Here is a 22,872-nt window from a genome sequence, read left to right as displayed (position 1 = left end):
GCAACAAGACCTTTCATTTGCATTTAATTTCATGAAAATCGGTCCAGCCATCTCTGAGAAAAGTGAGTGGGAATAAAAATCTGCACATACACACACACACACATACACACACACATACAGAAAATGCTCAGCTCGTCGAGCTGAGTCGAGTGATATATGCCATTCGGCCCTTTGGAGCACTTTTATACTTTCGGTTTTGCAAGTGATTGCTATACCGTTCTAGGAGAAAGGCAAAAATACACCAAAGAATTTGAGTGCACCATTCGATTCGTTATGACGTCCAGAATCTCTGGTCAAAATTTCAAAATCATTTTACTGTATATTTTTGTGAAATGCCCTTTTGAAGCTCGTAAAGTACAAAAAAGGGATATAAAAACGAAGAAATACTTATTCTAAAGCACGTTTTTCAACCACCATTTTATGAAATAACTTCCAAAATAGTTTCTACACATTCCAAGGGTTATAATTCAAGACATTGACAATTGAAGGAAAAATTTATTTGAAAATCCCACAATGCACAGTGGATTAAAGTCCAAAAATCGTTATCGTTCTTGATTTGACTGTGAAAAACGGATTTTTTGTACTCAATGTCTTCAGCAAAATTGTTTCATAGAACAAGGCCTTACTTTTGGCGTTTTTAGTTTTTTTGATCAATCCACCTAACAGTTAAATAAAAAAAATTTTTTTCTAATTTTCAATATATCAGATTACTCCCTTCAGCAAAGTTGTGGAAAATTTTAAAAGATAAATAATTGCTGAAAACTGCAATGTCCTGTCTGTACGTTGGACACTACAAAATAGAGAACGCCTCTTTTTAAAATCAGTTTTTTTCACCTATAGCCATATAGATGTTTACTGAAGCACATACCAGTACTTGTTTCAAAATTATACTATTTCGGGAAAAATTTACAAGAAGCTAGTTAATGGTAAATTGTTATAGAAGTTCACCCCGTTCTATGGTACCGTACGATGATTTTAAAATTTTGACCAGAGATTCTGGACGTCATAACAAATCGAATGGTATACTCAGATTCTTTGGTGCATTTTTTGTTTATAACAACGGTCTGTGGGAGCACCGTGTATCGTAATCTTCGCGTCTATCATTCAAAAAATTATTGAGAAAAAAAAAAGTGCTTCGCCCTTATCACTTGGGATCTCTCTCAACCCTTTGTTTGTTCTTTTGATGGTGAAAAAGTGCCTTACCAATTAAACAACGCTTGTCTTCAGGATTACCAATCATTTAAAAAAAAAACAATTATTACTGAAATTCACCGCTTCATATGGTTTGAGGCGATAAAATATAATGAATTGAATATCTCAATCCAATGTATTCTGTAACTTATTGCATGAAATACATTGACATGAGACAAGCTGTCGTGGTTCTAGGTTAAACTTGCGGGTCGTGTATCAAACACAAACTTTTTCAACCTTTTTTCTTTTGTTTCCAGTTACCTAATTATAAGAGTAACCATTTCTGAACCAGGATTCAAGTTAATTAATATTTCTTGATCAGGATTCAGATATCTCTTTTCACGAGTTTAAATTTTCTGGTAGCTAAACTCCCGCCTCTGGACCTACTATTCTAGTCTAAGTAACGCAACTTTTTTCTAGAGTTTTTATTATCAATTTTGGAAAAAAAAACAATCCATTTTTCCCGTTTGCTAATTTTGAATTCCAAATTACTTTCTCTGGATATTTATATCTAGGGTATCGGCTCTATTCCCGTCAGGGTTGTCCAATTATCGTCCGGAGGGTTAATGAAGTCATAGAGAACTAATCTTTCGCAGGAAGATGCTCTGCATTATGAAGAACCATCATGCAAAAAATTAACACTAGCACATCATTTACCCCCACTGACGATAATAGGTAAAACTGACGATAATAAAGCCGATACTCTATATTCCTATTTTTTTCCGGATTCCAAGTGAGTTTTTTGTGTATGTTCCATAGTTTGTGATATATGATTTCTATGTTGATTTATATATTATATGTTGATGTTTTGATTAAGGTTTTCAGCTTATGATATCTAGCTACTGGGCTGAAATATTATTCTTCCGGACTCATGCTTCTAAATACATCAGTGAATATTGTATTTTGTGAATCATTTTTGTGAGCTGAAAACTATGTACAGTGTATTTGTATCCGTTCTGGAAGTCTACGCGAACTAATTAATTGACAAAAGGCTACGGAGTCTAATATAGTTATAGCAAGAACGATCAATGCCAAATACTTTAATTTTACATTAACAAAACTTCCTCCCGGTTTACTAAAGACGGTTGCTAATCCATTTCCATTTTTCTTGTCATACCACAGGGTGGGACTGATTCGAGCACGGCTGGCCGGAGCCCGTTTCGCCAAAGCAGATGTGCTGGTTTTCCTGGACGCCCATTGTGAGTGCATGACACAGTGGCTGGAACCACTGCTGGAACGAATCAAGGAATCCAGAACCAGTGTGCTGGTGCCGATCATCGACGTGATTGAAGCGAAAAACTTTTACTACAGTACCAATGGTGTGACGGACTTTCAGGTAGGTGTTATTCGTTGCTTTCATTCGATAATCATTTTTCATTGCATTGTTAATTTGGCAGATCGGCGGTTTCACCTGGGATGGACACTTCGACTGGCATGATGTGACCCATCGGGAAAAGGAACGACAGAAACGAGAATGCTCGGAAAAGGATCTGGCGATATGTCCCACTTTCAGTCCCACGATGGCGGGTGGATTGTTCGCGATATCGCGTGATTACTTCTGGGAAATCGGCAGCTATGATGAGCAGATGGACGGTTGGGGCGGTGAAAATCTAGAAATGTCGTTTCGGGTGTGGCAGTGTGGTGGCACACTGGAAACAATTCCATGCTCACGAATAGGGCACATATTTCGAGACTTCCATCCGTACTCGTGAGTTTTTCCGAAGACCGCTCTACAAAATGTATTTTGCTAATTTTTTTTTTATTTTTTTTTTTGTAGATTCCCCAACGATCGTGACACCCACGGGATCAATACGGTACGAATGGCTGTAGTATGGATGGATGACTACATCGATTTACTCTATCTAAATCGTCCCGACTTGAGGGTATATTTTGCTATTAAGTGAAACGTAAACAGAACGAAAAAAAGCCTGTTTTATTTTATTTTAGGATCACCCCGAAGTTGGTGACGTAACCCACCGGCGGGTGCTGCGTGAAAAGCTGCGCTGTAGAAGTTTTGATTGGTATATGAAGAACGTATATCCGGAGAAATTCATCCCAACAAGAAACGTGCGAGCGTACGGACGAGTTTCGTCACTAGCGGAGAATCTCTGTCTGGACACACTGCAACAGAACGCCGATAAGCCGTGGAATTTGGGTATCTACACGTGCTTTCGAACGGAGGTGTCCGCTTCACAGTTAATTTCGCTTACCAAGCGGGGTGTTTTGCGAACGGAACGCAGTTGCGCCACAGTGCAGGATAACAAATCCGACAGCAGGTACGTGGTTATGATTCCCTGTGTGGACGACGAAGACATTGACGATACGTGGCAAATCACCGAACATCAGCAGCTTAGGCACATCCCATCGGGTTTGTGTTTAGATAGCAGCGATCTGTCCACCAAAAGTTACGTTCATGTGACACCCTGCCTGCCGAGAGTGCGAACGCAGAAGTGGGAGTTCCAGCATTAGTTTGCTCAGCATATTATAGTCAACAGCATAGTCCACTACTAGGGGAGAGATGAGATTGGGTCTGTATATTTTTTTGCTGTTTAACGATCGGGACAAACAATTAATTACCTCGCTTGCGGAGCGTCTGTAAGCACTTGTGTACTAGAAGCAAACTATAGACGAAAAGAAGATGGTGATGATGATACGCCAAGTCGGAGTGAAATTATGTCTATGACGCAATATTGTTGTATAATGAAAAAAGCTATAGGTTAGTTAGGCACTAGTTAGAGACAATGACGGATTCAAGGTGTACTATTTCGCATTTGTGAATCTAAAAAAAAAAAACACAAATTGCATGAAGGTTTTTTTCCCCCTGTTTAGCTGCATGCTGGCGGAGTGGAAAGGAAGCCCTTCTTCATTCCCTCCTCTCTTTTATTGAAGTGACATATTATGAAAATAAAGAAAGCATATATATTAAAACTAGATGAAAATGCCGAAGCGCGAAAACCGAAATTGAGAGTGAACGAGATAATAAGAACTAATGTGATAATAGTAGCGTGACATAACACTCGGGTGAACACGAGCTGGCGTGGACATTTGGTGACTGCACGGGTAAGGCAGAAGGATTGTTGCGTGACGAAATGTACATTAGCTGCAAAACATTAGAGGATAAAGTGTTATGCGGAACTCAAAAAAAAAAAAACATTAGAACTAATCATGAGAATACACCAATGCTGGTATTTAAAAGCACAGATTCGCAATTACAATTAATCGTGCAGTGCAAAACGTTCTGCCCTAATATAGATTTATATTTATACAGCTGTGCCCCAGCTGTCGTTTCAATAGTAGCAATAGTGGAACATGACGCAAACCTTCAGCAGTTTAATTTCGATAAGAAATCAGCTGGAATTTACACTTTGCTGTTTGAGTGATGAGTTTGACGAACAACGGCAACAATCCCCTCTAGTATCCCGAGTACGTCACGATGTACTTACAAGGAGTGAATGGAAATGGAACCAAGTAATGTTTAAGCAACACACACACTACGATGCCAACACTAAGTAACTGATTGAAACCACCACAATCGTCTGAGACTTGAAAAGAAAACTAATTTGTCCTCTTTTTGTACATTATCTCTTGTTTATAATCTAATAGTAGTTTATCGTTATCGAAAGTGCCACGAAGCTGTAAACAACACAACCCGTATTTTTTAGACACTAAGTTAATCTCCACTTTCATCTAAAAGTTTACACCAGGACAATATTTTACTACGCAACGGAAACATCACTTATTCGAGAGTACAACTAAGTAAAAACATACACAATCAAAACCTTCTTCTTTACTTCTCGTCTAGCTTCCATTATTTTAGTCAACGAAATAGTTTATGTCGGCTCACGATTTGTAAATGAGCCGCTAGTGAATATTTTATAACTTAACGGTCAGTACATAATTGATTTTTGTAGCTCTATCCTTCCTCACAATTGTTAACGCTGTAAGCGAATATCGTTTAGATGAAACTAATTTTATTAATCGAAAGGACTCGAATTCTTTATACACCGTATATATTTCCGTTCTTCGATCAGTTTAGCGAACGGGTGTACAATCGATCGATGTGCGGAGAATAACTGTATGATTTATATGTTTTTGACTTATAAATAGATCGGGCAGCTCTGCGTTATTATTACGATCGATTGTTGATCGTACCAGCATCTATTGTGTTGAAATCTGGTTACGAGTAATTGTAAGATAAGAAAACAAAAATCGAAAAATGGAAAAAAACAGATATTTTGTTGATGAACATATTGGTTTATATCTGGTATATTTGTTTGCTAACTTTCATTATGTAGAACCAAAGAAAAGTTCCTCAGAAAAGGGCATGTTTTTTTTATTATTTTCTGCTACGTTTTTGACTTCTCTAGACTTCTTTTGATTCCTTTTTGAGAACTTTTTCCCCAATTCCTTTATCAACGCACAATAAAAAGTTTGTTTCGACTCTCACTCTCAGAGGCGTAAAATGCAACTTTGCAGAGTATTTAAACCCAAATCAATCTGGGACAATTCACCGAAATCGCTGAAATATTTTTTTTTCTGTTCGATCCAACATGCAAAGCTAAATTATTGCAAAATCTCAAATATAGATTTGGATCTAAAACGATTATCCACAGGATTTAAAAGGAAATCTTTGAGGTTTTTTCCTGTTGGGTACATTTTCCACTGCGACCAGAGATTTGATCTTTTGTGGCGGGCCCCTATTTGATGTAAGCCTTATCAGGGTGTCGTACCACTATTAGGTTGAATGGTTTCCACTTGCTGAATATAGGCATCGTCCCAATAAGGTATTATTGAACGAATAAAGTTCACTGCCTTATTGGGAGAAGTCATCCAGATATCTAATGGTTGTATTAAGTGTTTATCAAAGAATTGCTTCCTGCGACAGGCATCATTTTGCAATTTACCTATCTGTTTAAAGTGATATTTACTTGGACAGTGTCCCGTTACAAGGCCACTGTAGGTACATAAGTCTTTTTTTGAGATACTGAGCAATCGCTGGGTTACTGTTTTTTGGGGTGCAATAAATTTTTTCGATTGTCGAGCTGAATTATTGTTTTTCCAAATGTTTTCTATCATTGATTGTTCCCACTTCTTAAGTTCCATTTTGAGGGCACATTCTGAGATCCCACAAAACGGTTCTGGCCCTATGAACAACTGCATTGATCCATTTCTCGCCAACAGATCAGCTTTTTCATTCCCTTCAATGCCGCAATGCCCAGGTACCCAGAATAAGTTTACTTTACTATTTCTAGCCACCTGCTGTAGCAATTGAATACAATACCATACTAATTTCGAAGAACAGGAAACGGATTTCAGTGCTTTTAGTGCAGCTTGACTATCCGAAAAAATGCATATACTTGTATGTCTATAGTTACGTCGTAAGCAAATTGTAGCGCATTCAATTATTGCCTGTATTTCTGCTTGAAATACTGTTGGCCACTCTCCCATAGGTATTGATAGACTTACTCCAGGGCCTGCCACCCCAGCGCCAACCCTATTGTTTAACCTGGAGCCATCCGTGTAGAACACTATTGAGCCTGGTTGAATGCTAGGCCCACCTGATTCCCATTCAGTGCGACTTGGCTCAGCCACTTGGAATAGTCGTTCAAAGTTGTACTGCCTATCCATCCAGTCTTCCTGAGATAACATTGCACTGATTTTGAAATTTTCAAGTATACTGAGGTGTCCCCTAAGGTCTCCTTCAAGGAACTTTTTTGTTCTTTGTAGCCTTAGTGCGCTTTTTTCTGCTTCTAATTGTACAAATAGATGCAATGGAAGTAAGCTTAACATAGCATCTAGTGCCTTTGAAGGAGTACTTCGAATTGCTCCAGTGATGAAAATTCTAGAGAAACATTTCAAAAGGTCCTATCTGTTTTGATCGATTTTTTGATCGATCACTTTCATTCAATCACCACAACTTATTGAACACCTTTTATGGTACGTTATTTGCACAAGTTGATATCGGAGGGATCATTCTAGCCTTCTAAAGGAAAACCACGCTTCGGAGAGTTACTGAAGCTTAACTATTACCAAAACGAAAAGACGCTCCAGAAAAACGAAAAAAGCAGATAGGACCTTTTGAAATGTTTATCTAGAATTGTGGCAAGTCTTTGCAACTTTTCCAGCTTCTTTTGAGCATACTTGACATTTGTTTTTGGCCACCATACTAAGGACGCATATGTTATTCTGGGTCTAACGATAGCTGTATAGATCCAATAGATCATCTTTGGCTTCAATCCCCATTTGTTACCAAAGGTTTTTTTACTGATCCATAAGGCACTTGTAGCCTTATTTATTATTTTTTCCATATGTAAGCTCCAGTTTAATTTGCTGTCTAGAGTTACTCCTAAGTAGTTGACTTCTTGCGAAAGTTCTAATTTCGTTCCATTGAGACATAAGTCAGGAATTTTGATTTTTTTCCTGCGTGTAAATAGAATAACGTTAGTTTTCTTTGGATGTATCGTAAGTCCCTCTTTTTTGCACCACATTGTAGTTAAATTTAGAGCATCTTGGAGTCTATCTTTGATTGCATGCTCATATTTTCCACGAACTATAACTACTATATCGTCCGCAAAACCAATTACTTCGTAACCCTGTGATTCTAGTTGTGTCAACAGTTCATCAACCACTAATGACCACAACAGGGGTGAGAGAACCCCTCCCTCTGGGCATCCTTTTGCAGTCCTTACTGTGACTGTTGAGCCTCCATGATTGCAAGTTATTTCTCTTTTTTGTAACATTTCAAATATCCAGTCAACGATAGTTTTGTCGAAGTTACGTTTTATCATAACACCTTTCATTGAATTATAGGATGCATTATCAAAAGCGCCTTCGATGTCTAGAAATGCTGCTAGCATAATTTCTTTGGCTTCGAATGTTTTTTCAATTTTTGTTACTAGTGCATGAAGTGCTGTTACTGTGGATTTGTTATGCTGATAAGCAAATTGATATTTATTCAAAGGTTTTGGCTTCAGATATTCTGACTTTATATAGTCATCGATGAGTTTTTCCATCAATTTCAACATAAATGACGAAAGGCTAATTGGTCTAAACGATTTTGGACTCGTTTTGTCCTTTTTATTAGCTTTCAGAATAAAGACAACACGAACTTGGCGTCAGCTTTTTGGAATATATTTTAACCTTAAGCTTGCTTTGAACATCTCAGTTAAGCAAGAGGTTAAGCTTCCTTTGCTCTCTTGAATCATGATAGGACGGATTTCGTCAGAACCTGGTGATTTATATGGTGCAAACGAATTTATTGCCCATTCAACTCTCGCGTGAGTAAAAATACGACTTGCTAGATCTTGCGAATGCTCTCTGGTCATATTTTGCCCAGCTGCACCTACAATTTCATTGGGTTCATTGGAATTAATTATGCTGGTCGTTTCTGATTCAGTGTATGATTCCAACGAAGTCGCACTTTCGCTCACGACTGGTGAGGATCCTGGGAAGTGTACCTCCATCATTAGGTTCAAAGTTTCTGTGGCGGTGGAAGTGAAAGCTCCGCTGTTATATTTCAAAGTGCCTAAGCCATTAGAATGATCTTGTGAAAGAACTTTTTGTAACCTAGCAACCAGTACTCTCGATATTTTCGCATGTGTGCCTCCAGTTTTTACGTTTAGATTTCCTTATTTCTTTGTTGTACGTAGTAAGAGCTCTTCTATATGCATCCCACTGTGAGGTGCGCTTTGCGCGATTAAACTCTTTTCGTGCCTGCTTCCTTAGATTATCTAGTCTGGTGTTCCACCATGGAACATCCCTGTTTGTTGATCGAATCCTGATCGGACAACTGTTGTTATACGCTTGGAAGATTCTATTTGTTACTTGAACAGAGACATTTTCAAGTTCTCTGTTTGTGGTTATAATATCATTTGGGAAGTTGTCTCCCGCTAATAGACAAGAATAGTATAGCCCCCAGTTCGTTTTTCTGGGGTCTCTAAAAGTTTCTTTGATAATGTCATTTGTTTTGTATTCGAATAAAATATGTCTGTGATCGGATAAGGATACTTCATTGGAGACATGCCAATTATGTATTCTTTCCGAAAGGGTGTTACTGCAGAGTGTTAAATCTAAGACTTCTTGTCTTATGGAGTTCATGAAAGTGAAGTCAGTCCCTTTATTACAAATATCTATATTATTTTGAGTTATGTATTCTAGTGGGCACTCACCTCTTTTGTTTATATCGTTGCTGCTCCATACTGTATGATGTACATTTGCGTCGCAACCTATGATGAATGCTTTGTTCTGATTTTTACAGAATGACACAGAAATCTTTGAGGTTGGTACAGAAAACATTTGTTTGCAAACTAGTTAAGGTTAATTTTTTGCATCACGCATCGTCGATGAGTCTCAAAAATGTTGGTTGCTATTATCTACCACCGAAATTATTGATTTTTTTTTTTCGGATATGATCAGTTCAACTACGAGCAGTTTGCATGGGCGCAATAAAGCTACTGCGAGCGTACACGTTTACACATTTATTATAAAATATACATACATAAGCAACTTAATTAACAAACTTATCATCTATTTTTTATCGTAACTGTGGAACGGAATTCGGTTGAAATACCATATTATAATCATTCTTTCACTTACTAAATCTGAGCCCGCGCTTTTTTCGGATCGTAGGACGCTTTTTTCAAATGATGATAATTGGGCAGAATCTTCCTCAGATAATCGATTTGAACCATTTGCGTCTAAAAAAATAATTTATTATAATAAATTAATAATAAATTTTTGCACACTACTATGCCTAACAAACCCACCCTCTGCTTCTCAATTGCTTCCCGCTGGTGACACTGGTTCCCGTAGATGATCGTTTTCTCCGGTAGTGTCTGCTCACCAACCAGACGGCAACCGGCACCAATGACGCATCCATTCGTGACGACCACATCCGCTGAAACGTAACTTTTGCACTCGAACACATTTCGTTCGCCAATTTTCAGTGCCTCCACAGTGCAGCCCACTTCGAATATGTTATCCGGCCCGATAACTAGCGGTTTTACCGTACCTTCCAGCACGTCACCGTAGCTCGGATGACCTTTCGGAATGCGATGAACAATCGTGGCATACTCCTCTATGATACAGTTTTCCCCGATCACGATCGGACCGGACTCGGCGATGATGGTCGTACTCGGATGAATAACGCAGCCGCTCGATATGGTAATATCTCCCCGCAGGTTACTGTCCTCGCAAACCATTGAACGGGACATGATTCGGATGCTTTGCGTTGGACAAAAGAAAGATTTGTTACAAATCTAGTAAGGAAGCTGAATGATTTGTATAGATACTTACTCGTTTTTGAGATTCATTATTCTTTTGAAAATGTTTTTCCACCAGTGAAAATACCTGAACTACGTTTAAATGATGATGATGTCAACAAAATGATTTCGAGCACAAACATGAAAACCATCACAGCTGTCATAAGCACCAGCTGATTTTGACATTCAGGGGATGTTAATGAATTACACGCTAATTTGTCCGTTTTCTTCACACACTCAATCATTTTTACTCATTAAATAAATAATTATAACATTATTTTATTGAACATTTTACATTCATTTTTTTTATATTTGATATTTATCAAATTTCACGATGCTTAGGGGTCGTCCACATTCCACTTGGGAAACATATGGGGGTAGGGAGTACGCAAATGTCCTCGCTTGTCCACCGGAAGGAAGACTGGGGTAATGATAATGTTCACGTGGACACGATATTTTTTCCAAAAAAAAATGAATATCTACCAAAAAAAATGCAGATATTCTGGTTTTAATGTCATTGTCAGTTATATTTTAGATAAGAATTTGGTAAAATTCGGATTTATTATTTTTTTCTTGTTTATGTTCTCTCCCCTTAGATTTTTAGTTTTTTAGGATAATTTGAAATGATTTATCATAAACTTTGTTGTAACTCTTTGAGGCACCTTCAACTAAGCTGTAAGCTAAATTTGGAATCAGTTTCATCCATGTATGAAACCACCCTTAGCAAAATTTGGAATGAATTCTTGCTTAGCCCTTTTAGGCTAAATTTGAATCACTTTCTTTTTGGCTTCTTCCTTTTGATTTACGTAAATAATTTAAAGCAAATTCAAGATCTTTTTTTTTAATTTTTTTTACTTTTTTTGAAACCAGAATCGTTCTCTAGTATTTAATTCGGAATACCTAGTTTGGTTCATCCGTTTTTTTTTTTTAAGAGAAATTCTGTATATATTTCAGGACGAATTTTTATTTTCTTTTTTTTTTCTTTTGCACACTTTTTGTCTAAATTTGATCATATTTTATTTTAACTTTTTCTGTTTAATTAAAACGTTTTAAACCATCATTTTCATTGTTGGGTTTTTTCTGACCTTCAGTGACGTTTCGCAACCATTTTGAACTGAATTCGGAATTCACTCTTTTTATTCTTTCAAGCCTTTCGAAGTTTTTTCATATGTTTCAAGCTACATCTACTACAGTTTTTATGCATTCTGAATTGTATTTCATATAGTTTTTTTCTTGAGTTTGGTAATTTAGTTGCTTTCAAAGTTGTTAGATACTAATTTGAAATCAATTTTTTGATGGTTTTGTTTTGGTTTAGGAGATTCTCTGCTGCGTTGAATGTCTTTTTTTTAATTTGGAACTATAACATCACTTATGTATGTGATAACACAGTGCAACAAAAAATGACTTTTTTCTGCTTTGGTTTCTATATATAATCTTCTTGTGTATTGTGATGCAAAACCAAATTTCCACGAGTTTGAACATATTTCAACTTAAGGGGCAACAATGGCGCCATTTTGAATTTTTGAGAAATCGGAAATTTTCGATGTTTTTTCGACGCCATTTTGTTTTAAGACCAAATATTAAAATTCTAAGAGTTTGTCCACATATTAGCATCATCTTTCCCATCTTTACAAAAAAAAACAGATCTTAAATCGGACAAAAACTGAGTTAAAAACGGTGATTCTACGAAACCGGTTTTGACATGGTTTTAGTAAATTTCACAAAGCGAAATAATATCGAGTATGTATGAGCATCAATGGTAATGCGCTAATATCAAAAAGTGGTAGTCAAATTATGTCTTATATCGAATAAAAAAGTCTCAGGAATCGATTGGTTTGTGTCTGATCGACGTAAAATGTCAGCAACATATCAACTTTGCCCCAATTCCCCTACAATACTAAAATAGGTTCTCTCGACGTTAAATTAACTTATTTGAAATCTGTTTAATGTCATATCAAGAATGTAAACGGTACTCAAAGATACAACAACAATTTGTCTTGACATGATCCTCCCCCGGCCAAAAAACTTCGAAAATTTCCGGTTTCTCAAAAATTCAAAATGGCGCCATTGTTGCCCCTTAAGTTGAAATATGTTCAAACTCGGGAAAATTTTTTTTCGCATCAAACTTCATCAAAAAATCATGCATAGAAGCCAAGGCAAAAAAATGTTGCACTGTGTAATTTTTGTTGTGGCTTTTTCGCTGTTTTTTTGTTTTGTGTTCGTAAGCTTTTCGTAAGTCCTTCCGGTTCTTTCAGAGTGCTTTTCCTATTATTCTACTCTTGAGTTTTCTAGCTTTTAGGGGCGCTTCAGTCAAATTAAAACTGGTCTGTTCTTTTGAACGCTTTTGCAAATTTTCTTTCTGTTTGAGGATAGGTTCAAACCGATTCGAGGATATTCTATCCAGCTTTTTACGCACCATAATGGCGGGTGCTAAAATGCATGTTCGTAACTTGCGAACCTCTCTGCTTACGTCAGTAAGTCGTGATTTCTGGTGTTTTGGCAACACTAATGTTGCCAGATTTATTGTTTTCCTTGCGAAATACATGAAGAGTCAAACTGGCGTAAGCAGAGCAGTGCTTTGTAAAGGATCGCAAGTTGACTGTTAAAACACGAATGCGATCGCCTTCCGCAGTCAGCTTGTCTGCTCGGCATAGTACAGCGATCGCCCGGAGAAAGAGCAGTCAAAGTGGAATTGAACATTTTTTTAGTTCCTAGGTGGCGGTCATTCGCTATAGCAGCGCTCGTTTATTTCGTTCAATCTTTCATTATGTATACGTTCAATCTTTCATTATGTATGCGTTCAAGTTGGTACCATTTCAACAGCTTCGCTGAGTTGCGGGCCAGCGAAGACGGCACCGAAGGCGGGAAGTTAAGAATGAAATAATTTTCGGTCGCTTGCGCGGCAATTAACACATGTGATTTGCTATTTCCTAATTGTGTGCTATGCATCTGAGGTGGATGGCCTTTGAAGGTGTAAAAGAAATCATATTTTCTAATCAATATTTTGTACTGTAAAACGGGGTATCATTGATCAGCGGGGTAACATTGATCAGTTTTACCCTTCTCATGAATAGTTTAAATAAAACTGCCCCGTGATTACTTTTGCTAAATTTGAGTAAAACATCTTAGTCTTGTGTCATTCGAGATCTGAACAATATTGCATTGTTTGAAATTTTTTATTGTTTTGATAACCAAATTAAAAAATCAATTCTACCGTTATATTTTTTACTCTCAGTAAGTGCCAAAAAAGCACTTTATACTAGTCGAATATTAAACATTTCGTATTCATTGACACGTTTTCCAGATCCGTTATCTAATTTTCTCAATCAAATAGAGAAAAATTTTTGGAAATTTATTACATTTACAGTTAATTAATTTATGTATGTTAAGAAAGTCCAGTTCTATGCTCTAACCAAGACATCATCCTGGCCTACGCCGTGTTTGGAAAGGCCTTGCATATATGATCAACATACGTTTTCTGCAACGATTGCAGACTTACTTTTACTTTTTTTACGCGGTTGGTTGTACTGCGTTGAAAAAATCCGCGTATAAAAATACCGCGTAATTTTAAAAAATCTCTTGAAAAAACTCCATTCAATAATAAGATCCGATTAAAAATAATGGCACGTAAGTAAATATAAACTTGAAAAATGATTTAAAAATGGTAACGAAACACACAAAATAAGTTCTAGTGCTTCTAAAATGAAAATTCATTGAAGAACATGACAATAACTTTTTTATAATAATTTTGCTACATGTTTAAGCTTTCGTTTCTTAAACGGAAGTAAATCGCAACTGCCCTGACTCGTATCGTTGTAAAATTATTAATGTATTTTTGTTTCTTCTTCCCGAATCAACAGAAATTGCCTGTTTTTTGATAATAACAGCAAATATATTAAAAATATGCATTATTTAGATTAATAAAACAGAATATCTTATTGTCATGAACCATACGATTGATTTTTACTTTATTGCATTTACTTATACTAAACTTATGTCGCGTAAAAATAATCGTCACTGTGCCACAGCGATTTATAACTTCTTAAGTGATCTAGTGTAGGTTGTAGGTCGTGTTGAGTATAACATTCGCCCATACTAGAAATTTTACAAACACCCTCAAATTCTGAAGTTAGGGTCAAAATACGGTTTTTTGGACCTCAGCGCATATAATATTTTTCAACTCAGTCATTTATCAACCGATTTCTAATATTTAAGCAGTTTTAAAAAGGGGACAAATAGAGCTTTCAAAATATATACAGGTTTTTACTAATATCAATAAAACATGTTGAGTTAATTGAGTTTAAATATAAGTTTTTAGATTTTTCAACGCAGTTTTTCGACTTTATTTGAAATTTGCCGTCTATTGTTTTAAGAAACATACCACAATTATACTATAATTTTGAAAGTATATTTACTTTCGAATCAAATGAAAGTATTTTGTGAAAATCGGTTGATATTTGGCTTAGTTACATATTATTTTAGAAAACCAGTATTTTTGGCTTCTATCGCTACAAATGATAAAAAAATGCAAGAACTTTTGATATGATTTAGTGTGGGTTATAGTTTTAGTCAAGTGTTACCTGCGCGTTAACTTCAAGTTTTTCAAAAAACCCCAAATTTTGGAAAGGCGAAAAATAGAAATTTTGATATACATAAATATGTTTAAAGAGTTTACCTATATGTGATGAATAGTTCTAAAATAAATAAGATGATTTATAATTAATAAAATAAGATGATTCATATTTTTTTTAAATTTTACCTATATGTGATAAATAGTATGTTACACTCAACAAGACCTATAACCTACACTAGGTTACTTCAGAAGTTCTTGCATTTTTTTTTTCATTTGTAGCACAGTGTAATCCGCGTTAACCGCGTAAAAATAATCCGCGTTATTGTAAAAAATCGCGTAAAAAAAGTCGCGTATAAAAAAAACCGCGTAAAAAAGTCCCCAGTGTACTCGCGAAAAAGTGAAAAAACTAATCAATGTTACCCCGTTTTACGGTATATACCTAACTTTTTGAGTTGTTGCGAGCACGAATGGTGATTTTTCTTTAAATGCTGTTAATCAATATACTCCGATAACTTATTTTGATTTTTGAATTTCATAGATTCAAGTGCACTAATGCAGTGCAGACCATGTAACAAAACGAGACGATCAAAAGAATTGGAATTTTGTATTAAAACGTAATTGTATTTGGATACGACGGCCATGTAGCATGTACCACTTTCACTCTATGAAAAAACAACGGATACAAAAGTTGCGAGCGATTTATTAAAAATATATATATATATTTAAAACTTATTCCAACCACAAATCGTATTTTTGACAACAACGCGAATGTTAAGCATCTTTTCGGAATTCTCTCGCTACGCCTCAAACGTAAGAATGCTTTAGACTGATTGACTGTTTTTTCGGTCGATCATGAACATAAAAGAAAAACGGAATGGTAATGCAGACAGAACGTTGTACGAAGTTTCCCGAACGGCCTTGAATACCGAGGCCGTGCTCCTTTTGCGGAAACAACTCACGCAGCCCGTTGCATATTCGTGAATGTTGAAGTCTGATTGACTGTTTTTTCGGACGATCATGAACGCAAACGAAAAATGGTATGTGAATGCCGGTATGACGGACATGAAAGACAAAGCGGCGGTCCTTTTGCGGAAGCAAAGGTTGCACGCAGCTCGTTCCATATTCGTTCTGCTTTAAACCGTTCTTTGAAATTGAACATGCTGCAGATACAAGTTGAAAATGAGCGAAGGATCGCACAAAAAGGAAAGCATGTCACTGAACGCGAAAACGTTCAAGCGTCTTTTTAAAAAAGGATTTTTCAAAGCTCTGAAGCAGAGTTGTCAAAAGGGTAGGTAATGTCAAAAGTTGCCGAAAGGGTAGGAATCAATAACAGCAAAAATAGGGATTTCTGAATTGCCCTTTTCTGATCTTTTCTCAGCACTTTTAGGCTGAATTTTGATGTTTTTTTTTTTCATTTATGATTTTTCTGGTCTAGGAGGTTTTGAGCTGAATCTGAAATTATTAGTGTTCTTTTTGCTGACATTTTTTATGCTTAATCAGTAAATAATCCACAGGACCAAATGTTTTTCATTTTTTCATTGTAAAAAAATGTCCACGTGTACAAAAAGGACAACGGTGAAAGGCGAAGGCCCCTTATCGTATCCTGCTTTCTACGAGCAGTATTGGCGGACAGTTCACGCAGCCGATTTTAACGTTTTCTGTAGGTCAGATAATTTTTAATCGCAGTAACGGAGTGAAAAACATTAAAAAGTTGCAACGTAGCATAGCAACGTTAATAAAAACTTTTATTTATTTTGATCCGCGCATGCGCATGACGAAACCTCAATAACAAAACGCCCATAGTTTGTTGAAGTTGCTATGCTACGTTGTATTTTCTACTCCTTTACTGCTATTGAAAATTACCTGACCGCCAAAATGGGTTGCGTCTAAGATTGCCACCTCTCCGGGTCTCACCCGAATTCTCCTGGTTTGCGAAGTGATCTCAGGGTCTCCGGGCGAACGCTAATTTTCCTCGGGCCCGGGAGGTAGTTTCCGGGTCTCAAAGTAGAAGCAAAATTTCTCTGAGCCAGCGGAATCATTTTCAACTCGCTCTGGAAACGGCGTAAGTCATACGCACTGAATTGCCAAAAAACTCAGAAATGAAGCGTAAGTATCTCAAGAGTTTTCGGATTTTTTTGAGAATTTTATTTGAAGGATATAGCTGTTCGGTTTACGGCAAATATTTATCATTTTAATGAATTTAATCCAAATATTTAGCTGTTCAGTCTCTAAATCCAAATATTTAGAGTTCAATCGGTAACAAACTATAAAAATAGTTTAGGGGTCATCCACAAATTACGTAAAGGTTTAGGGGGAGAGGATGGGTATCCGAATTTCTTACGAATGCTTACGACGGGGGAGAGGGGGATTCAAGAGAATCATACGTAAGATTGAAAAAATTAAAAAAAAACTGGAAAAAAAGTTTACAAAACTAAATAAAGTAAAATTAGTTGAATTATTTATCGCTGCGATCTTAACAGTTGAACCGTGGGAAAGCAGTGAATTCGCCGTCGCTGGGTGATTGCGTGCTTTACTTCATTTCTAATAAATTTTGAATTTTGTTTACTTTAAAATAGTATCAACTGTATTAACTTGTTTTGTTTTATCCTCTACGAATATGCTATGTGTAAAAAAAATGTTTTACCTTTGAAAATATTTTTTTTCCCTAAAAAGACAATCTTACGTAAGATTCGTGGGGGGGGGAGGGGTAATGCCAAAACTTACTAAGCCTTATAATGGGGAGGGGGGGTCGAAAATTTCGAAAAAAGTCCTTACATAATTAATGGATGACGCCTTAGAACAATTTTGTGTAAATAAATTTTAACTTTTGCAAACATCCCCCCCGCTCACGACTTCAAAATCTTCGGGTAAAATATCCACGTCAGGTGGCAACCCTAGTTGCGTCACTATCCTCCATAGAGATAAGTGACTTTTCACCTACGCACACTAGTAAACGTGTAAACCCGTGTATAGAGTTCTCCAAGCGAAAACACACAAACACTACGAGACGGCCCGCTTTACACTGTATATTGAAATTTGTGAGAGTGTGAATCCAACTCGGTAGTTTTTTTTTTTTTTTTAAAGGGGGGATTTGTTAGTAGCTTAAGTATTTATGATAAATATTAGTAAATAATGAGTATGTGTGTCCAATCACAAATGGTGACTTCTTAACACTGTTAGAAATTTGTAATTTTAATTGTTAGGATTTGTTTGCTTTCGCAATTAGGACTTATCATTCGTAGGGATTTAAACCTACTTGTCAAGAGAGGAAAGTAAACTTACAACTAACTTAAATGCTAACTTATTGGCTATAAAGAGAGCTTATCGTAGCAATTGAGGATTGCAACGATTTTTGTCGAAAATTGTTAACAATTTTATTTGACATAGCTTCTAATGGTTCAACACCAGTAAGTCTATGTAATTCGAGTGTACCAAACCAAGGAGGACGCTTCAAAATCATTTTCAGAATTTTATTCTGAATCCTTTGAAGCGTTTTCTTCCTTGTTGAACAGCAACTTGACCAGATCGGTACAGCATAAAGCATTGCTGGTCTAAAAATTTGTTTGTAAATCAAAAGTTTGTTCTTTAAAAAAAGTTTAGAATTCCTGTTAATGAGAGGATATAAACATCTCGTATATTTGATGCACTTGGCTTGTATACTCTCAATGTGCTCTTTGAAAATAAGTTTTTTATCATAAATTAGTCCCAAGTACTTAACCTTGTCGGACCAACTTAAAATAACCCCACTCATCTTGACAACGTGATTATTGTTTGGCTTGAGGAAAGAAGCCCTAGGCTTATGCGGAAAAATTATCATTTGAGTTTTAGAAGCATTGGGAGAGATTTTCCACTTTTGCAAGTAGGAAGAAAAAATATCTAAACTTTTCTGCAATCGACTGCATATGACACGAAGACTTTTTCCTTTTACGGAAATGCTTGTGTCATCGCAGAACAATGACTTTGTGCATCCTGGAGGCAAATCAGGAAGATCTGAAGTGAATATGTTGTACAGGACTGGACCCAAGACTGAACCTTGAGGTACACCTGCTCTGACAGGAAATCTATCAGATTTTGAATTCTGATAGACAACCTGCAGAGTTCGATCAGTAAGATAATTTTTTAAAATTTTGATTAGGAAAATTGGAAAATTAAAAGTTTGCAATTTCGCAATCAAACCTTTATGCCAAACACTGTCGAATGCTTTTTCTATGTCTAAAAGAGCAGCTCCAGTGGAATAACCTTCAGATTTGTTAGCTCGTATCATATTAGTAACTCTGAGCAATTGATGAGTTGTGGAATGCCCATGGCGAAATCCAAACTGTTCATTTGCAAAAATTGAATTTTCGTTGATGTGTGACATCATTCTGTTAAGAATAATTCTCTCAAACAGTTTACTTATTGAAAAAAGCAAACTGATTGGTCGATAACTTGAAACTTCAGCTGGGTTCTTATCCGGTTTTAAAATGGGAGTAATTTTTGCATTTTTCCATAATTTGGGAAAATATGCAATTTTGAAGCAGCAATTGAAAATTTTTACTAAAAATTCCATTGTGCTCTCAGGGAGATGTTTGATTAGTATATTAAAGATTCCATCGTCACCAGGTGCTTTCATATTTTTGAAATTTTTAATAATTGATTTAATCTCATTCAAGTTAGTTTCAATTATTTCTGCAGGTGAAAAATTCTGGGAAGAAATTAAATCAAATTGACGTGTGACTTCATTTTCAATTGGACTCACAAAATTCAAATTTGAGTTATGAACACTCTCAAACTGCTGAGCAAGTCTTTGAGCCTTTTGTTCATTGGATACAAGAAAACGTTCACCATCTTTTTAAACTGGAATAGGCTTTGAAGGTTTCTTAAGAATCTTCGACAGCTTCCAAAATGGTTTTGAATATGGTTTCAAATTTTCAACTTTAGTCTCAAAATTTTGATTTCTCAGAAGAGTAAATCTATGTTTAATCTCTTTCTGTAAATCTTTATAAATAGTTTTAAAAACAGGGTCACGAGAACGTTGATATTGACGTCTGCGGACATTTTTCAAGCGAATTAGAAGTTGAAGATTTTCGTCAATTATTGATGAATCAAATTTCACTTGAACCTTTGGAACAGAATAATTCCTGGCATCAACAATTGCACATTTTAATGCTTCCAAAGCGGAATCAATATTCACTTCGTTTTGCAAACCAAGCTCATTATTGAAATTTCTCTCAATATGAGTTTTGTATCTTTCCCAATTAGCCTTGTTATAGTTAAAAACAGAGCTCATAGGGTTTAAAACTGATTCATGGGATAAAGAAAAAGTTATTGGAAGATGGTCAGAATCAAAGTCAGCATGTGTGATCAAATCACTACATACATGACTTTGATCTGTTAGCACCAAATCAATTGTTGAAGGGTTTCTTACAGAAGAAAAGCATGTAGGACTATTCGGAGACAAAATAGAATAGTATCCTGAAGAACAATCATTGAATAAAATTTTGCCATTGGAATTACTTTGAGAATTATTCCATGAACGATGTTTAGCGTTAAAATCGCCGATTATGAAAAATTTCGAACGATTTCTGGTGAGTTTTTGTAAATCACCTTTAAAATAATTTTTGTGCTCGCGTGTGCATTGAAATGGTAAATATGCTGCGGCAATAAATAAAATCCCAAGTTCAGTTTGAACTTCAATTCCCAAAGCTTCAATAACTTTCGTCTCAAGATGGGGAAGAGCACGATGTTTGATTCGGCGATGAATAACAATTGCAACTCCACCGCCGGAACCCTGAATCCTATCATATCTATGAACCACGTAATTGGGATCATATTTTAATTTTATGTTAGGTTTCAAAAATGTTTCAGTAATAATTGCAATATGCACATTATTTACTGTTAAAAAATTAAAAAGCTCATTCTCATTGGCCTTCAATGAGCGAGCATTCCAATTTAATATTTTAATTGTTTTATTTAAAATCATTGCTAAATTTTAAATTAGAAACAATTTTAATAGTAAAATTTGTGCCTATTTGAATGGCTTCAAACATTGATTTTGCCTGCAACATGGCGTTCATAAGATCGAACATTGCCTGTTGCAAAAAAGAAAGTTTACCTGCCGTAATAGGCCCCAGGCAGTTGACATTAGAAAAAATATTTTCGGCAGCAATATTAGCTGGAGTAACAGGTGTACAATTATTTTCTAGCGTGTTTTGCTTACCCATATTAACGGTCATTTTCGAACTACCAACACTAGGCGGTATAATGTTCGAACTACCTGTAACCTGTGCATAAGTTAAACGGGTATGCAAAGGAGTAGGTAAACTATGCGTCACTGGTACGCTTGGAGAATTTTGTTTTGAAGTTGGTTTTAATTGAGAAATTGAATTTTGTTTACCTTGCCTTGCCTTAACAATTGCTAAACGGACTGGGCATTGATAAAAATTTGACATATGGTTGCCGTTACAATTCGCACAGCGAAAATTTTTACTCTCTTTCACAGGACATGTGTCCTTTTTGTGAGAAGAGTCTCCACAATTAAGACATTTTTGGTCCATGTTACAGAATTTGGAACCATGGCCATAACGTTGGCAAGTACGGCATTGGGTGATATGCTTTTCACCTCCGCCATACTTCCTATAAATTTCCCATTTTACACGCACATTATACAAAGCATGTGCTTTTTCAAAAAACTTTAAGTTGTTAACCTCATTGCGGTTAAAATGAATTAAATAATTAACAAGGGAAATTCCAGTTCTCTGACTGTTCTCGCCTCGTGATTTTTGTTTCATTAGAATTACTTGGGTAGGGGCTATGCCAAGTAATTCTGTTAAAGTAAGTTTGATCTCATCAACGGTTTGATCGTTGGTGAGACCTTTCAAGACAACCTTGAACGGCTTGGCGTTCTTGGTGTCATATGTAAAAAATTTGTACATCTTGTCAGTTAAATACTGAACAAGACGATCACGACCCTTTACTGAGTCGGCTAATAAGCGGCATTCACCTCTACGGCCAATTTGATAGGTAACTTTAACGTCAGAAACAAACGTTGAAAGTTCCTTTTTGAATATATTAAATTCAGAAGAAATAGTTACCACAATAGGTGGAACTTTCTCCTTTTTTAAAGATTTTATATTTTGTATAGTTTCATTATTGGTAACTTCCATTTCACCAGCTTTTTGCTCAGGCAAAATATCAAAAGGATTGTCACTACAGACACTCGATGTGTCAGAAAGAGATGCCTCTCTTTTCCTCCCCGCAGCGATGCGAGGTTTCTTTTTCCGTCCAGCCATTTCAGGTGATACGAAAAAAGCTAAAACAAATGCTAAATTTAAAGTAGGTAGTATTGAGAAAGACTGATGGGAAATAACTTTCAGGTAGTCTTTAAAAGACACACTGACAAAACACAAACTTTGAAGCTGTAGGCAGTCAAAGACCAGTCCACAAGCAACCGAAAAAACGTCTGATCTGTAGGACAGTTCAAGACGCACTGAAACTCGGTAGTTTTTTATGCTCTCTTTCAGATGACAGTTCTCACAGGTGACAAAAAATTCTTACAGCTAACAAAGAATAAATCGTAAACATCGCACTCATACAAACGCACTATAGTTGCTTTTGTTTCCTCCAAACTTCAGCAGCTTCTTCCGATTTCTGATCACGAATGAAAACATTTATTCAGAAACAAGTTCAAAACACATAATGAGTGTTCAACTGAAAATTTGTCCAGCTGCTAAAAACATAGCATTGCAAACAAAACAGCTATTTGCAAATATTTTCCTCAACTAGTGGCACAAACACATTCGTACGTAAAAAGGTCTATAGAGTTCTCCAGACGCGTTTGTATAAGTGCGATGTAATCAATTTTTCTTT

At 36.1% G+C, this 22,872-nt stretch overlaps 2 protein-coding genes across 2 annotated transcripts in view; one reads left to right on the top strand and one right to left on the bottom strand.

Annotated features, from left to right (window-relative positions):
• Positions 1-5,458, top strand: part of LOC129722718 (polypeptide N-acetylgalactosaminyltransferase 1) — a 48,279-nt gene extending 42,821 nt beyond the window's left edge. The window contains exons 2-5 of the mRNA XM_055676408.1: positions 2,314-2,527; positions 2,589-2,899; positions 2,969-3,074; positions 3,139-5,458. Of these exons, the coding sequence (XP_055532383.1) occupies positions 2,314-2,527; positions 2,589-2,899; positions 2,969-3,074; positions 3,139-3,660 (1,153 nt within the window). The 3' untranslated portion in view covers positions 3,661-5,458. The remainder of the gene's footprint in view (positions 1-2,313; positions 2,528-2,588; positions 2,900-2,968; positions 3,075-3,138) is intronic.
• A 4,195-nt stretch (positions 5,459-9,653) lies between these two features.
• Positions 9,654-10,621, bottom strand: LOC129722721 (dynactin subunit 6). The gene is made up of 3 exons (XM_055676411.1): positions 10,486-10,621; positions 9,957-10,413; positions 9,654-9,887 (listed from the first exon to the last, which is right to left on the bottom strand). Exons 1-3 carry the CDS (start codon positions 10,500-10,502, stop codon positions 9,786-9,788), a joined length of 576 nt encoding a protein of 191 aa, XP_055532386.1. The 5' UTR covers positions 10,503-10,621; the 3' UTR covers positions 9,654-9,785.
• Between the last annotated feature and the right edge of the window lie 12,251 nt (positions 10,622-22,872).

Source organism: Wyeomyia smithii, chromosome 2 (genome assembly GCF_029784165.1).
Source record: "Wyeomyia smithii strain HCP4-BCI-WySm-NY-G18 chromosome 2, ASM2978416v1, whole genome shotgun sequence".
NCBI lineage: Eukaryota > Metazoa > Arthropoda > Insecta > Diptera > Culicidae > Wyeomyia > Wyeomyia smithii.
Note: the sequence above shows the minus strand (reverse complement) of the source record. Positions and strands in the feature narration are given on the sequence as shown.